The sequence below is a fragment of the Poecilia latipinna genome, unplaced genomic scaffold (assembly GCF_001443285.1).
Source record: "Poecilia latipinna isolate Pla-1442-1.1 unplaced genomic scaffold, P_latipinna-1.0 Scaffold91, whole genome shotgun sequence".
Lineage (NCBI taxonomy): Eukaryota > Metazoa > Chordata > Actinopteri > Cyprinodontiformes > Poeciliidae > Poecilia > Poecilia latipinna.
In genome coordinates this window covers 546,619-564,774 of record NW_015112707.1, presented here as the reverse complement: position 1 = coordinate 564,774, position 18,156 = coordinate 546,619, and the positions used below count along the sequence as shown (strand labels likewise).

Here is an 18,156-nt window from a genome sequence, read left to right as displayed (position 1 = left end):
TTCTGCTTGATGATCCAACCTGGTTGATCTTCCTGAAGCTCAAAAAAACCTGCTGGCTTAATTCTGCGGTTATGTAACGGCCCTCAGGTAACTGCTGTGCATCTTTGGTTGAGTAGAGAAATCACATCAAGAACATCATGTTGATGGAGAAAGAGCCAGCCTGTGTGCCATTTCCTTTCTGTCTCAGCTAAGTCTTGCTGTTTTTTCACTTTTAGAAAATATAAAAATCATATTGAAAGAGACAGATTAAGTTGCATAACTCTGCAAAACAGGCTTTATTTTATTTATTGTACAGATATCAATAAAAAAAAGGCTTATTTTTCATTTGAAATGCATGAGTTACACACCAAATAGACAGTGTCTCGATTAGACTCACTATATTTCCTTCATTTTCCAGATGGATAATATAAAGGTGGGCTCAATCAGCAGATGTATAGTATGAAAAGCTTTTGTTAATTGATCATGACTATGTAAGTAAATATGTGTCACCAGGATTTGAATTGAAAATGTCCCTGAAATTTTAATGTCATATATTTGTGCTTACTTTTTCAGTGTTAAAATATACTCAGAATACATTTTTAACCTAAAAAAAAAGTGTCATTTCTACATGGTTGAAATTTTCACTTCAAGTTAAAAATTCACATTTCTATTTCAAAGTAACCACATTTTCAATATGTTTTTCAGTTCAACTTTTCAGTGTAAAAAAAAACAGCTTTCATATACCATTTCATATACCATTAATAATAATACCATTGGTAATATAGCATTATTACCATTATTAAAAGGTAATAATGCTGCTTTCTTTAGTATATATGAAAGCCGATATGAAAGCCGATATGAAAAAAAGCTGATATGAAAAAAAAAGGCTGATGAAAAATCAGCTTTCATATAAACTTCAAAATTTTGAATGAACGTCAACTCAACGGTGAGTTTAATGCTTTTATTTTGTATACCACTTGCGCCAAGTCTAGCATCTCTTTGGAGAACTGATGGGTGACGACTTTCTGGGTTGTTTGTATGTTGCTTTAGGTGAGTTAAAAAAAAAACTGACACAGGCAGTCTTAGCATCTCCTGCAAAATTTTTACTCTAATGTAATTAGCTAAACTAAATTCTGCTTTGAAGTATGAACTTTAAAGCTCTGTATTTGTTTCCCAAAATTCCACTTGTATGTATTGATATGGCCTAGTATGTTATGTATGTTAGTATGTTACTTACTCTCTGTTGCTCCATCAAAACCTAACAATGTAAAATTCTCAGAAAATGCATTTACAGTTTTGGTAGAAATACTGATAATTTTTTTGTTTGGTTAAAAGTGTATTCTCAATATATTTTAACACTAAAAAGATAAGCATAAATATACAACATTAAAATTTCAGGGGCATTTTATTTCAAATCCTGGTGACAGATTTATACCCATAATAGACAACTTTACAGATCTACAATCATACAATCTGAAACCGTTTTGCATTGCATTTTTTATATTTTTACGGTACAATTAGGTTTTAATCTTACAGTATGTGTAACTGAATTTAAATGTTAAAAGGTAATAATGCTGCTTTCTTCTTACAAATTATTTCAAGAACATTTAAAAGGAACATTTTGGTTACAGTTGCACAAATATAATTATTACCCCAACAGTAAAATATCCACATCACACCATGTTAAGAATCATGCACAATGACTCCAGTTGAGTCCTATTCCTTAGTCAGTGATGCTGAGTAATTCCTGATATTTGAACACTCACTGCCAGAGAACTGAACCAGAAGTAGGTCTTGTAACCTTATTTGACACAGAGCGTCCTCTTTTATTGGCAGTTTCTTAGCACATAGTAACTAAAAAGCCAAAAAAACATCTTCATAACAGCCTGAAACTCTTAAATCTGCTGCATAGGTCTCAGGTTGGAAGACACCTGCAGAGGAACACAAAGAGAAATGCTTATTGATATTTGGTGAAGATGTGTAAAAAATATTCAAACAAATTGACATTTAATCTCAAGCCCGAGGATCTGATTATCCATAGAAGTTTTGATTAACTTTAGAGAGGACTCAGGACCCTCAACATTGTAGAGAAGCTGTGCTTTAACAGCAGGATTGCTAATATTTCTGCTAAAATTGATTTTAAGATCGCTTATTTCTTAACATATTAATGTTGGAATATCTTTCATAAATACACTCAAAATAATTTCAATCTTATAATACCTAGCAACAATAAAATATCAATTCATTGTAAGGCTTTAAACACAATCTAAAATGGGAAGCTTGAAGAAATGTAACTGAACGGTTATGGCACTCACCTCAAAATTTGCGCCGGTACATGCCTTGATGTCCTCAGGGTTCAGTCCCTCCCATATTTCAATCAGAGTCAGACCTTTTGTCTTATCCACATCAAACACAGCCTGGTAAAGAGACAGATGGTTGAAAAATGTGAGGATAAAAAAAAGAAGAAATATGAGTAGAAAGATGACAGTTGATGAGGGGACTAAAGTGAGGTACAGAGAGAGACGATTTCAGGAACTGAAGTATCAACCTGATGTAAACTGTACAAATGAGGCCACCCTAAAAAAAAAAGCAAAAAAAAAAAAAAAAAAAAAAGCAGCAGTTCAGGCATGTGGCCAAGGTAGCACTTTTGTGTCATCCACACAGGAGATGACAAAAAAGCTGCAATTATTGTTGACACATACAGAAGAGGCAAAGAGGAGCCCTTGACTCACTGAATCCGGACCACTACAAACAAGTGAACAGTTACACTGTAATTGTTGGAGCACTTCTGATAGTTTGAGCATGACAAAAAACCTATTTAATTCATTTTGGGTAATAGATTCAATATTCTCATATTTAGCATTAATTCTAAGTCAGGGGTAGTAGTAAATTTTTTGACCAGGGGTCTGCAACCTTTTTCCAGTCCCAAGAGCCATTTTGGCCTGCAGTGCAGCTAAATAAAATTTGTTCAGTTACAAATATTAACTAACATCAAAGCAAAAAAGAAAAAAAAAATTGAGAACCAGTATTTTATTTCTTTCATTTTCTTTAATGAGATGTTGGCATTTGTGGCAGATGATGTCACAGACCACATGGTGTACAGCCAATGAAAAGTAACCTAGATTTTAAAAAAAATAAACACATATATTACTAATATGTTTAGTGTCATTCTGTTGTGGAAATGAAATGGATTATTCCATGAAACAGAAAAACATCTAAAACGTTGTTATATCTGCAGCTAAAACCACATAAAAGCATACACCAAATAAAAAGTTATGCCAAATCAAGCATAACTTCTATTGTTTTAGGTCGGATGGAAATACCAAAATAATTTTTATTTGACTAATGCTAGAAAACAGAGAGTTACTTCATGAAACTAAAAGATGCTTCACACCCTTAAAGGTAAGAATGATGACAAAGCATCTGAAACATCAGGGAGCTCATCTCTGTGTACAGCTGGAAGCAGAAGATGTGAGGTGCAGAAATAATGTTTTAATGAGAGTAAATTGAATGAATATTTGGTTACTTACTGGGGACAAAAGACGGATATGAATAAGCAGTACAGATAAATGAACTGCAGGCTGACTTACAGAAATTCAGTGGTGTGACAGTGTCCTCAAGAACAGTTTTGCAGCTAAATTATTGAGGTGTCTTGAAAGTCCTTGTGACTGAAATATGGACTGGTATTGTGGAAAAAAAAAGTCAGAGTGTCTTGGTTTGCTAAAATATATTATAATATATATAATGATATAAGAATATTCCAGATACGCAGTTGTTAAAGACCGAGGTTTCTGCTTATCCCTATAGTCTGATTAATAAACCAGCAAACATTTGTTTTAATATCGCCAGATAAACCACAATGGCAAAAAGGTAATATTCTGCAAGAAAAGCATTCGAAACCACAACTTTATTTAATGGAAGCGTCAACATTTCTGTCGATACATGAGAAATAATGTAGTATGAGAGTTTTACAACCAAGCCGTAGCAGTAGGTGTCAGTGTTTTTTTCTCCTTTTTAAATGACACCAGTAAGACCAAGTCAGACATTTTCGTTTATAAAATGTGCTGTGAAACCATTGTCGTATTCAAAAGTTGTATAGCGAGGAGATTAGACAGACCCATGCCCCATGTGTACCATCCACTTCATAAAAACCAGGCTTAAAAGTGAATCAATAGAAATACCAGTTTCCCTCCTCTGGTAAACGATACAAAATTAGTTTAAGGACAGTTCAGGCAAACTCTTCAGAGCCGGGGCCTGATGCCTTTTTCTGCAGGGACTGGCAGGCTAAGCCTCAGCCACAGCCATGTAGAGCCTGTCAGGACTCTCAGCTCATTAGAACCCCACACACTGACAGGGCAGGAGGCAGATATCTCACTTCAATATAGCGAGACAGATGGAATGTCATGAGGACCTAGGGTCTATGGGTAACACAGACACTGACATGCATCTCTAATTGTGACACTTTGTCACAAGTGATTAAAAGGGATTAAAAGGTTTATCAAAATATGCCAGAGGTGTGGGTTAAAAATACGACAACGGTGTGCTGTTGTGGGATGTGTCGTCATAAGTTGGTGAAAGTAAGCTTCTGCTTATAAAATGTACGACACGTGGCAGTCTGGGTCAGTACATTCTGAGTTTATCTGCTGACCTCATCTCTAATAATCACTCTTTGCTTAAATTGTGCTCCATTCGCAAAGTATCTCTTTGTCGTGAAAACTTTGGGTCACCTTTCTTCACAGCCTTCAAATCCCCCATCATCATTAACCCGACTGATGAAAGTTATTAATTAAGAGGCTGGTAGACGACGTGATGTGCCGTCTGGCTGGAAGTGGGCTGAATGTCAATTAAAAATAGGAAGCGTAATGTTTGTAGGAAACAAGATGTTAGTATGTAATAGGAGCAACAGGAGCAATTAAGTCAAAGGTTATGTCTACCATGCATTTCAGCAAATGCGATTAGCAAATTTGGAAATGTGTTTACAAAAAAGCTCAACGTGGGGCTATAAAAGAATTTCAATTTGGCTCCTGCAGTTATAATTGCTGTCACTGGTGTTACTGTCATTATGCAAAATGACAAGGTGACATTTTTCTGGGACTATTATCATGACTGAATTATTCTGAAGACATTAAATTTGATTTAGACAAATGTTTTCGTTTTTTTCCCCCTGAACAAAACAAAAAGTAATTTTAACTATTAGGAGGTAGGAGGGGACTCTAAAGCTGAAAATGGGCTTCAGAGGTGCTCTGATTTTCTCTCTCGCAGTATGTTAAAGTACATACAATAAAACCACTGCAAGTAAATAAGCATTTAAACAGCATGTGTGGTTAAAAAAAAGAAGAAGAAAAAAGTGAACATTAAATGATTCACCCATAGAGAGGAGCAGTAGAAACACAGCCTTAGGCAACAGGTTTCCCACCACCCTGAGACTACAAATCAAAACATAACTATTTAGGACAACACTCAATTTACCATCCCTGCAGGCTGTCAAGAGCCAACAAGGACGATGTGTTTGAGAGAATATGTTGCGCATGTCACCGTCTGTTCATGTGTCTGCAGGCATATCCAAAAATGACCATTTTTTTTCTGTCCTTATTTAGAAAAAACATATGTTAAAAAATAAATAAATTAATTAACATACAACTATTACCATTTTTCAAGTTAAAATCGATACTTTTTCAAACACACATTAACTTGTAGTTATTCATTTTAGGCCACTTGTCAAGCTGAAGCAAGGAAGACAAACAAAGGAAGGGAGAAGAAAGAATGCTGGGTAGATTAATGAAGGTTGGAGTGATGTGTGAAGGAAAGAAGGGATGGACAGATGGACCAGAGATGCTATGTATGGATTGATGAACAGACCAGAGAAGTGGTAGATGGACGGTTAAACAGATTAAAGAAGTGCTGGATGGACCAGAGAAGTGATGGATAGACAGACGGAAGGACAGAACAAAGAAGTGATGGACAGATGAATAGAAAAATGGATCTAAGAAGTGATGGATGGATGAAAGGATGGATGACATTTTAAACATTGCTACCTTATCCAGACCTGGAATGTGCTTTTATCAAATTCCGTATTTTTCCGACCTTTGTAATAATGTTGACTGTATCCCCTGCTGAAACTAGATTCAGGGTGCACAATACGAGGCAAATAATTTACCACTGGTATTATCATAATAATTTCCTAGTCCACAGGCAGTCATAACCAGTTATTTGTTATCACAGTGGAAATAACTGCAACACTGTATTATTCTGACAATAAACAACTAAATCACAACAGATAATAGACGTTAATTGGTGGGAAGTCTGATGGCTGAAGGCTCACTCCAAGTCGTCGGATGTTGTTGTGGAAGCAATTTTTCAAAAACAATCACATAATGCCAATATTAAAACAATAAAATGGGGCATAACTATTCTTCTGATAGCATTTTAAGCAGCTTTTTATATTGATCAGCATTTCTTAATGGCCTAATAAAGCAGCTTCCCTCTTCTCAGTTTTCATGATGGAAGCAGAGCAAAGTTATTGCTTCACTTTCAAATGAGGGAATTCCACCACAGACTATATACATAAAAACAACTTCTCATAAGTGACATGAACACTTCTTTTCATTTAGTTGCTTTTAGAGAATAACTTCAAAATGCTTATGCTGCAAGAAATGAAATACTTTGACTTCTAGCTGCTACTTAATCCCAGTAATAGGCTGAGCAATTATCCAAGTTTATTTTCCTGTTAATCCACATTACTCTCCAGATGAGTTATTAAATGTGTATTAAAAAAAGGCATGCAGACCCATCATTATTATGCAGTTGAGGTTTAATGTCAGACCCTACTAAATTTAAATAACTTTTATAATAAAAGCTAGGTTTACACAAAATCTGCCTCAGCTACTTTTAAAGCTTTTCTTGTTAAATATTTTTTTCCACTCAAGTGTTTCCAGGGATATGCTCTCTTAAAGTGAAGTAGAAAGTTCTCATGAAGTTAGACAAAAAAGTTTGTTTTTCAGACTACTGGAAGGCTCCTCCATTGAAAATGGAGTGCAAAATGGTTCATAGCAGACTTGAGCAGCCAACTTTTATGTTGTTTTATGTTTATTATTTAACAATTTTAACTGAAACTCGATTATTCATGTTTGTTTCCCCTTTGCATAAGTGAGCATTAACAGTTATCACTGGAACAAAACTGTTTGATTGGCTAAATAAAAAATCTACACTCTGAACATGCAGAAAAAGCGAACGTGTCAGTAAATACAGTGGTTTGCAAATGTATGTTACTTCCTTGGATATCGTCACATCACAACCAGAAACTTTAATGTGTTTTATTGAAATTAAATTACAGGAGGCTAAATAAACTGGAATCAATGGAGAAAGTAGTTCATACTTTTAGCACTGCAAGTGATAATGCAACTGAAGCATCATATCATGTGGTGCTACACAGCTAAATCAGGACTTTGACTTTAGGCTAATCTATCCCATGTCTAAACCAGGGGTTCTCAAATCCAGGCTGATGTCCTGCAACCATCAGATATTAGATATTAAGGACTGTAGTTAGAGGCCCCTGATAAAGTATTCATAGTAGCTCAATTCTACTGCATTGTATTGTTCTACCACATAAAATCCCAAGAAAATTCACTGAAGTTTGTGGTTAAGGGACATGAACAGCTTTGCATGGCCCTTCATTCAATTTTTTTGTCACAAGAAAAAAAAGTCACATTTAATTTACCAATAGTTAGAAAATCATCCTACCGCTGACCTCATTTAAAATATATATTTTTTTCACAACAGCCACTGAAAGAACAACTGAAGGTGACATATTATTGGCAGTTGTATTGAGGCTAGTTTTTTTTTCAGGAGATGACGAACTGATGACCACGTTTCAGAATTTCTGAAAAGTTCAGTTCGCTTTGCCCAGACTACAAAGAACGGGGGTGACGCTGTCAAAGACTGCCTTCAAAATGCTCACACATTAGGTCAGAATATGCCAGCTTATTGTGTAGTTCATTGGAATAAAGCAAAGAACAAATCCATTCAAAGCACAAGAGACAAAGCTGAAAATGGTAGGAGGGGGTTAGTAAAATACAAAGCACGAAGAAAAAAAGAAAAATATGTTTTTGAAAAAGAAGAAAATGAGGTCATCAATTATAAAGAGCAAGAATTCAGGCTGGAGACAGTAAAAAGCTGGAAATGTATTCAAGGAGCGAGTGTTTAGGGAGCAAGAAAGCCGAGGCTTAAATGAGGAAGATGGAGAGGAGGAGATGGCAGCGGAGTTTGTAATTCTGTATAAAGGGCTGTAACCTTTTCCAAATGTTAACAGAAAACTGCTTGCTGAGAAAAGCTGTGCGATCACAACAGAAACAAGCTGAGCAGAAAGGAATGAGTGGGTTGTTGGGTGGACGGTGGGGGTCATAGAGACAGGTCTTGCTTTTAGTGAACAAAGTTTTAAAGGCAGTTATTAGAAGGGGGGGGAGGATTATCTAAACTGAGCACAACGCTATACCTGGATCAAAATCCACTTAAGACAAGAACATCTCCTACTGATTTAATTTCCACATCTCCTCCACCATTTTTCACATTTAGTAGTCAAAGCTGCGGTTTCCCCCATTGAATTCGACTAGCCACCCCGATGAACCTTAACTTTCTTCATTCTACAACAAAGGTTATAAATCTGTTTTTCCTCTAAAAACGGTTTGCCCTGTGGTTTCCATTTCACATTCATCTAGTGGCCTCTGGGCACAATTTAATTAGTCTCAAAGGCAACCATCTAAAGCATTCAACATATTCCAAGTGTACAGAGAGCACTGCCTGTGAGTAGGTAATCATGTTTGTGAGGAGAGCATGCTTAGCTACCAAGCTACCTGAACCATAATTGTAAAATAAATGAATTCAGAAAATGTTTATTTAGAACCATTATTATAACAAAAGGTTCAGGTTATGGAAAGAAAAAAAATCTTCACGGAGAAGAAAACTTTTTATGCCTGATGCTTCTAATTATCAGGACATGACCACTGAGAATATATTTATGAAATGCAGTAGGTCTTCCCTTTTCAACACAGGCCAAAAATAAAACTGAATTAAGCCGAATTAGAGAAATGTGTGAAATAAATTAAGAATGTCATCCATCCAGTCATCCATCTGTCATACCTTCTATCAGTCCATCCATCCGTCTCCAGTCTGTCCCTTCCTCGCTTGCGCTACCTTTCCATCAGTCCTTCTATAATATGTGTACCGCTTTCCCCTCTATTCATCCTTCCACCCTCTGCAGGTTTTGATTTTATTCTGCAGACATATATTCTTAGTGAGATTTTGTATTTATACTTTAAAAATGGTCCGAAAAGAACTCACTGTGTTGAAATATGACATTTTTAACAAAAAAAAAAAGTGTAGATAACCTAATCATATTTTCGACATTAAAAATGCAAATTTGCTAGAATGTGTAAGAATTGGGAGGCTGGTTCTTTATTTTTTCCCCCTCCGATAAATAAATTTCATATATTACATTTCAAACCAATTCAGTTTCAAGATTTTGATTTAAGAGATGACAGGTTCGTGTGTCCTCTGTTCCAATTAACCAAAGATGCAGGTCCAAGGCAAGTCTGTAAAAACATAATCGCATAACTCGTGGCCCAGGTATGCACTACATGTGGTATCATGAATAGCCTTCTAGTTCTTGTTGCCTTTTCATTTAGTCCATCACAGCAACATGCACCGTAAGTCCTGCATTTAACAGGCTCTTTTCTACAATGAAAATTTACTTTCAAAAACATTTCCAGTGCATCAGAACATTTAAATTATTCACAGTCCAAACTGATTAAGAACTAAAAATGTATGGTTAATGGCTCATTCATCCAAGTATGCAGAATTGACTCTCATCTTCCATTCAAGTGGACTGAGGAACATTTGCATATATTATGTGCACAAATGAAGATAAAGCTGCACCTTTTCTGTAATGATTCGATCCACGCACTGCTTCCCTGTCAATGGCAGGACGCACTTCTCCATTATCTTGTGTTTTCCTCCCTGAAAGGAAAGAGACACATTTTATAAGCAAAGATGCATCGCCTGCTCAACAAGTTGGTCAGATAAATGTAGGATTTTACTCATTATGCAAGCACATCCTAAAAAAGTATGCACTAAACACGTTTCTTTCAAGCTTATTTTTTCACCTTTTCTGTCAATTCTTAAGAAAAAAAGAAGACAAATTCATGCCATGCTTCACCTTTTTTCCCCCCAGTCATGAATGAAAAAAAGCCTTGAGGGTGGAACATTTACATTCACCTGCTGCACCATCTGGACCTTAGCTGGGTGCCAGACAGACTACCACTAGCCACCCCCCTCCAAAAAAACCCCCCAAAAAAACCAAAAAACAAAGCACACAGCATGTTCCGGTTCAAACCGAATAATGGGCTTCTGTCACATATCAGTCTGGATTTTCTAACAGTAAAGCTATGCATTTTGAAAAGAAAAAAATAAACTGAGTTTTTCTGTAGTTGGAACACGTTTAACTATTAATCAGATCTTCCAAATGCCTCCCCCTCCCAAAAAAAAAAAAAAAAAACTGGACCAACTACAATTCTGGAGTTGTTTTTAAATTAGCTCAAGACAAATGAAGAAGGGATGCCGTCTGAGCAAAACCTCATTAGGATGAACTGGCATTCTCAGATAAAAAGGCATTAGGCAATCTATTAACCGACTTGTCCCTAATCAGCCATAACAGTCACAGTCATTATTATAGGAAGCAAATACAAAGTATGCTGGCAAAGGAAGCAAGCATTGGAAAAGGAAATTGCCAATTTAGTTTGACTCAGAAGGAAAAAGTACTTAAGTAGAAATTTAGATATAAGGCTCCAAAGTTCTGTACAACAGAGAAACCTGACTCACATTTGCCAAGGGTGTTTTATTTATTCAAAGCAGCATCTAGTTATTTTTTTTACAACATTTTCTCAATTCATTCGTCAACAACTGCTAATTCACAGTGGATGGAGGACTGCATTTTTGAAATCTATATGTACTTAACTTGTGGCCAGCGAGGTAGTGATTGGAAACATGTTTTAGCAGGGATGTGGTAAAATCTTCAAGCTAATCCAAAATTTTATTTCTGATGTGATCAACCTTACAAAACAAACCAGTGACAAAATTCATGAGACAAAATGGGAAGAGCGGGCTGAACTGGAGTTAGAACGTCACCGGATCGGAAACGATGTTAGAAAAGTACACATACATTACTTCTTTGGCTGAGGTGACTTGAAAGTAAGTTAAAAGCACACGCTCCTACACTGATACGCATACACACCTTCGCCGAGTGCTCCATCGTGACCACCACCTTAGTTCCAGCACTAGCTACTAGATCCATGGCTCCTCCCATCCCTTTTACCATTTTGCCCTATTGAAAAAAAAGGGAAGCAGATTTTGAGTTTAGTTATTACTTGAAATGCAAGTCAAGTTTTTACCTAGAAAATAAAGCAATATGCATTTCTTAACAGCTACTGTAAAATAAGCCTCAAATCAAATCCTTCTCAAAGGAAAAAAAAAACCCAAATGTTTGCAAAAGAGCTTTGTGTCCTCGGTGCCAAGATATCTTCTAAAGCTTTGTTCTCAACAAAGATTAATTTTATCCCTTTTCTTGTAAGAAGATGGAAACCTTCACAGTGAGACTATGGCAGAAGGAGCTTACAAATCTACAGCTTCAACAAATACGGTGAGCTGACAGTGGAAAAAACTACAAATGCTTTCTAAATAATGAGAATGAAATGTGTGACCCAGAAATAATATGGATTGTATGAAGATATTATTCCTAAAGGTTACTGTAGGAGTTCACAACAGTACAGCTTTATACTTTATACAATTATGAGCTTTATACTCATAATTGGAGGCACTGAAACATGCACACTCAGCACATTCAATTGATTATACTAAGGTCAATGCATCTGTCAAAAGAAGCTCTGATCAAAAACAACTGAAAAAGGCAAGTTGATATAATACAAATCGCAAATAGCATTTATTAGTTTCATACACACAAAAAATGCATGAATAAAATGTATATTTTGGCACAGATAAGAAAAAAGGGCAATCTTCAAAACTTGGATATAAGCTACCCAAATTTAAATAACCCCTAGAGAGAGCCCCCTCCCTCAAGCAAAACATGTTTTGTTCTAAATTTGGACCCATAGACCGAAATGCAGAAGTAATGTTATCAAAATCCAGATGCCTTATATAATGGAAGGTAAAAAGCCATATTGAGTCTGTTGGTCAAATGTAATAAAGAACACATTCAGAAGGAGCAAGAGTTTCTAGTATTCCATTCAACTCTATAGAAACAGTTGGAAGTCTCAATGAACAAACTGTGGCACACTATTTGCTAAATGTTTTTTTAAAAAAAAAGCACAATGTGGACACGAAGCAATAGTTAAAAAGAAATGTGAGCAGAGGACTGGAGGGGTAACTTTAGATTTCAAAATGTACAACTATGTATAGCCAAGTCCAAAATTATTTAATCTCTTGGTATATATTAACAGTTATTTTTATGAAAGAAGTTTGTTTGATAGGTAATGATACAAGCATCCCAGAAAATAAAACAATGTAAAAGGAGTATCAGTTTTGGGAAAAAAAAAAAATTATAAAAAATTGCACCTCAAATGGTGAAATCTGTTGAGGCTCACAAGTTAGTAAGGTCACATAACAGCAGAAAGTGGAAATGCAGAAAAGAAAATACATGATAGTGTTACATCTTACAAGAAGCAGAGACAAATTTGCTGTCTTTTCAATTATAAAAAAACATAGCGTTTCACTTGTAAGGAAGAAGCAAGAAAGGTGTTTTAAAATGGGAAGAGCAATCTGCGAGTTCATCACCAGGAGGAAATTTGTCAGATGGGTGAAAAATCATTTCTCAGCCTCCCATTGTTCCCAGCAAAGCTGGTTTCCAAATGTGGAAGGCTGACATGCAGATATGGCCACAGGGTGACGGCTCAGTAACTGAATTAAAATCCCATTTCCTCATCAATCATGTGAAGAGCCTGTTTTGCTCTCTGCTCAATAACCCAAGAAAATATATGCCAAGTGTGGTGCATCATAAGGATACTGTCAGCCAGCTGCAAAGGGAAGATATCAACTGAGAGCAGAAAAGAGGTTCGGGAGACACAAGGTGCTTTTGAGATGTGAGGGGAGAGCATAATATTTGCATTTTATCCTATGTAGCCAATTGAACGTTGACTGATGTAGCAAGCTTATCAACATCCGTAAATGAAATCATGAAAATCTGGTTTAGTAATTTTTTTTCTCCCGCTTCTGATCTTCAAAAGCATCTTTGTTATCCATCTTCGAACAATCTGTCTGTGGCAGTTTGTGTGGTGGATGGTGTTACGACTGGCGTCATAAGGTTAATTAGACTAACATGAATGTGCAGGTACCCGTCCCTGATTGGCTTTGGCTTTCCAGAAGACGACGGAACGTCTAATTGGCTGCTTCCCGGAGGTGACGAATATAAAGGCTGCTGAAGAGGACTTCCTGGGTTCCATCCTCGACCCATCTCCACCGGCCACACCCCTTTCCTTTGTTCATCTGTGTTTGAGTTCTGGAGTGTAGGAGTGAGCTGCCGTTTATGTTTCCTCAGTTTTCTCATGTTTTTCTTAGTTAGGAAGGTAAGTTTTTGTCCTTTGGTTTATTTGCTTTCGATTAGGTAAGTTTCTGTTACTATTTAGGTAGTTTCCTTTTGTTTGTTGTTTTCGGCGATAGCTCACTCTGAAGCCAAGTACTCCAGTGGTAACTTTGTCAAATACATCTTTTTTTAAATAAATAATTATCAACTGTTCAACTTTGTGTGTGTCGGTTGTTGAGATCGGAGGAGGATGGATCCTTCATGTTGCGACCTGGCGCCCCCAGATGGGTCGTAACAATGGGTGTAAAAGCTGTAGATGAGACTGATGTTGACAGCAGCTAAATGGTGTAAATGCCTCTTATCCGTGCTGGACATCTGCTACTATTTTTAAGATGACCACAGTAATATTAAATAAATCTAGTTTTAGATTCACCTCATTGCACAAGTGAAGATATCTTTAAATCTTATGCTAACCTAAAGAAAGTCCCATGTTCACATTCTGAGCACAAAGTTAAGGGGTTTCCCTGCAAGGCTGGATTGCAGCAACGTTTCCCCTTCTCACTGATCTGTGATGCTTTTGGATAAGATCTTAAGTTGTGATGATTGAGAGAAGTGCCTGGTTTGGAAACATTATGGTTCCCATCTTTGCTTTTTTGCAAATGGTGTGCGTCTGTGTTGGCATCTTCAAAGAATGGACTGGGTCCTCATCTGGAGTAATGTGGACATTGAACCAGTCTGTTGTGGTGAAGAAACAACTAGTTGAAAAAGCAAAGCTTTCCATTTACCGGTCTCCCTTCGTTCAGACTTTAAGCTATGGTCATCAGATATGGATCACGAGATTATGAGGTCATGAGGCTGAAATTAGCTTCATTGGTAGGGTAGCTGGACTTAGCTTCATAGCAGGCTGAGAGCCCCGTCAATTTGCTGAATGCAGAATATTCACACCTGCGGTCACCGACTGTCCAGGAAGACAGAGGAAGAAACTTGGACAGATGGATTTTTATCTAAATACCGGAGAGAATTTGTATACTCCAGAGACTGAGAATTCGGTTCAACCTGGAGCTGTTTGGGAAAATGTATTTATCTATTTAATTAATAGTAGATGCACAATCTGATTTTTAGTTTAACCAAAAATAAAAACGTCACTATGTTCATAAATTTGACCGAGATTACATCAGATTTTTTTTTTAAGAAACTAGCCCACATTGTATATTGAATATCAACATTAGTATTATTTTAAAAAAATAATTAGGTTTGCAAAGAACTGCTAATGAATTTGTTACACTTTAAAAAAGGACAGCCCACAGGTAGGTCAGTGCTGGTAAAGAATCCATTTTTTTTTTTTTTTTTAGAGCTGCCGGAGCCAATATGAGTCCATTATATATTCAAAAAAAGTAAAACAAAAATACCAAACAAACGAACATTGGAGGTTCCGGTGTATTCTTGATGTCATCCATTTGCCCAACTGCATCTTGAGACTGTAAGCGAATTCAAAGCATACTGTACTGCACACCCAATAGTTTCCTGAATTCCAAACAGGAAAGTGATTAAAATAAGCAGCTGCTAAAAACTTGGGAAGAAAAATAGCAGCAAATCTTTGCAAATCATTGAAAGGCTACAGAAAATAAGGGACAAAAGTACAGAGGACCATAAAGGTCACAAACATACTTGGCTTTAAAAACTGGTTAAATATGATCAACACAGTGACATTGATTTTAATAACTGGTCAGTTATCTTTTTTTTTTTTTTTGCTTGTGACTTAATGCATACAACAATGACAGAATCAGAGTAAAGCTTTAAAGCAGACACCATTTAATTACATGCTGTTCTGTTTGGCAAACTCAATAATTATAATGATGTGCGTCTCTGTGACAAAGCACACATATCAAACCTATTCAAATAGCATTTGTAAAAGATTATATCTGTTCCATCTTGCTCCATTGTTTGATAGTTTTGTTCAATATATCCATAGATTTTGGTTTTGAGTCTAAAAAGAAGAAAAAAGCCAACACCTTGGAGAGCAGGATAGATCATATTAACATTTTACAAAATCAATGTCATTACCAAAAAGAGGTTGATGGGTCACCTGATTTCTGACCAGTGGAGGGTGTGCAAGGCCACTGAGATGGAACGGACATATTTTTATAACAATATTCACAGAAATACCCTCTGACAGAGCCACCACCAACAGCTCGGTAATTTAGTCATTTAATTAACAAAGCCTTGATGTTATTGACCTTGCTGGTCAGACTGAGGCCCCAGAGGTTTTTCATTTCCTCAACGCTCTGATTGTGTCCATTTGGCTGCTGCAATCTGAGCACAACAGGTCCGTCAAAAGCATGTTTCTACACACATTTCATTAGCAAAAACATGGATAAAACTGTACATTTACCCTCTTCTTTTAATAAGAGAAAACTGGACATTTGCTGCAAACTTACAATTCTGATGACCACACTTTCACTTATTGTCTCTGCTGAACTCTTACAGCGGCATAATTTGTTTTTACAGATAAGCTATTTATGATTAAATAGAGTCAAAAAGAAATTAGGTTAGAATATTTAAAGACATTCTTTCATTTAGCTCGAGGCTTAAGCCAGTCATCATACCAGAGGAACCTGCAGTGGCCTAAATATGCATCCCAAGTTGAAAGTATAATTTGGCCGTTGTATAATTTTTAATAATTGAACCCAGTTTTTTGAATATATTTTTCATTTCGACCTTACAAAGTTGAACAGCACAAGTGACTTCATTCAGTGCAACAGAAACCGAAACTAGAGATTTTCTTCTTTTAATTTTTAAATAATTTAGAAATAAAATGAAAAATGAAAGTGATCTTTAATACAATTACATCCACTAAAGATTAAATAAAAAAAATTCCAACTACTGCTCTGTAAAATCAGAAAGATACTTCATGAATTTCTCTCTGGGAGTAATAAAGTATATTCAGCTCAATGTAATGCAATGTGGGAGTTGTATGCATAGACTACTGGAGACCATGTATAATCAAACCAAGATGAAACAAAACTAGTGCTTTGCAAGAGTTTTTATACCAATGGAACATTTTTATGTTTTGATGCCATCTTCATGAGATGAGAGTTGGGGGTGGTGGGATCAGGCTGCAGGGATGTTCGTCTTTAAACAAAATACAGCTGCCCAGCAGGAACACATAACTGGAATGCTGACACGCTATTGGCTGCCATTTGCTAAACAGTCCACAATCCACTGCATTTTCCTTGGCGCCGATTGGCTGTATACATTAAGTGAGGCGATAAGGAAGACTGTAAGTAGTAGGTTCTGTAGTAGTACTCAGATGGTCAGATGGCTTCAACTGCATGTACTAATTAATGCACATCAAGATATTTTTGGTGGTTGAACTATTAAGATGAGCAGTTATGAGCATTTCTAGTTGGAGTTTCAAGTACTTGTGCGTCCCTGATGCACACAAGTAGAAACATGCATAAAAGACTTGAAACTGCAGAAAACGATGGCTCTACAAAATTTAGACTCTGGTGGGTTAAATAGGGCTGTCAAATGAAATCAATCAAATTCAGTTTTAGTAGTGAAAGATCGCAAATACAAATGTAATTATCAAAAAAGCTACATCTTATTTTACAATATGATTTTTTTGCATGATCTTCTTACATGTGTGCAATGCATTGGATAAAGCCAGATATCCTTGTCGCTTCACATAATAATCGTACAGTGTTTTGTGTCGGTCTAACTTATAAAAAAAATCAATTAAAACACTTAGTTTGTAACATAAAAAAGTGCAAAAGTTCACGGGCTTTAAATACTAAGTGAACAACAGATATTTTCCCTGAGAGCCAATTTATAAGAGAAACTGTTTGATGTGATGTTAACGTGTGATTTCCAGAGTGTAAAAAATTTTATCAAATTGAAAAAAAACAAAAAAAAAAAAAAAAAAAAAAAAAAAAAAAAAAAAAAAGCAGGACCATAGTAAAAACCAGAAAACATAAAAACAAAACTGTTGGAAATAAAAGACAATGGCATTAAATTACACCACTGTGACAATAACACTGAAGAACTGCAAGCTCCATCTTACAACACTTTAGGGGCTTGCTGCATTTTTTGAGTTGCTATGGCAACACTTGAATTTATTGTGGAAGTGGTAGGATTCGGTTTATGGTGGAATTACCACGGAAAATGACCCCCTCCACGATGCAAGAGTTCCCACTTACCAACTGGCTTTTTTATTCTCCCCCTCCAATTCTCTTGACGGTCTCCACTGTCTGATACAAATGGCTCTCTATTTAATAACATAGCGACAGACTGCTACAATGCTTTGTTACCCAGACAACTAATGACAAGAATCAGAGAGACAGGACTGACAGTAAGACAAAGGAAACTGTGATCCAAGTAACAGAAAAACAACAGCTAAACCCACATGTGACATGAATATTCTGTGATTTTACAATTTAAAAGGATTTTAACTTAAAAGACAAATTATTATTATTGTAAATAAACAGCAGATGTGTTGGAAAAGAAAAGATAGAGACTTAAAAAATGGAAATCAAATTAATGGGAACCATGATTAAGTGAATGTACTTGAATTTTGAAATGTAGGATTTAAT

The 18,156-nt window shown here is 36.1% G+C and overlaps 1 protein-coding gene across 1 annotated transcript in view; it reads right to left on the bottom strand.

The window, feature by feature from the left end:
• Window positions 1–956: 956 nt before the first annotated feature.
• oxct1a (3-oxoacid CoA transferase 1a) overlaps window positions 957–18,156 on the bottom strand; it is a 45,665-nt gene continuing 28,465 nt past the window's right edge. The window contains exons 14-17 of the mRNA XM_015024145.1: window positions 11,264–11,353; window positions 9,910–9,990; window positions 2,295–2,396; window positions 957–1,910 (exon numbers count right to left, since the gene is read on the bottom strand). Coding sequence (XP_014879631.1) covers window positions 1,875–1,910; window positions 2,295–2,396; window positions 9,910–9,990; window positions 11,264–11,353 — 309 coding nt within the window. The 3' untranslated portion in view covers window positions 957–1,874. The remainder of the gene's footprint in view (window positions 1,911–2,294; window positions 2,397–9,909; window positions 9,991–11,263; window positions 11,354–18,156) is intronic.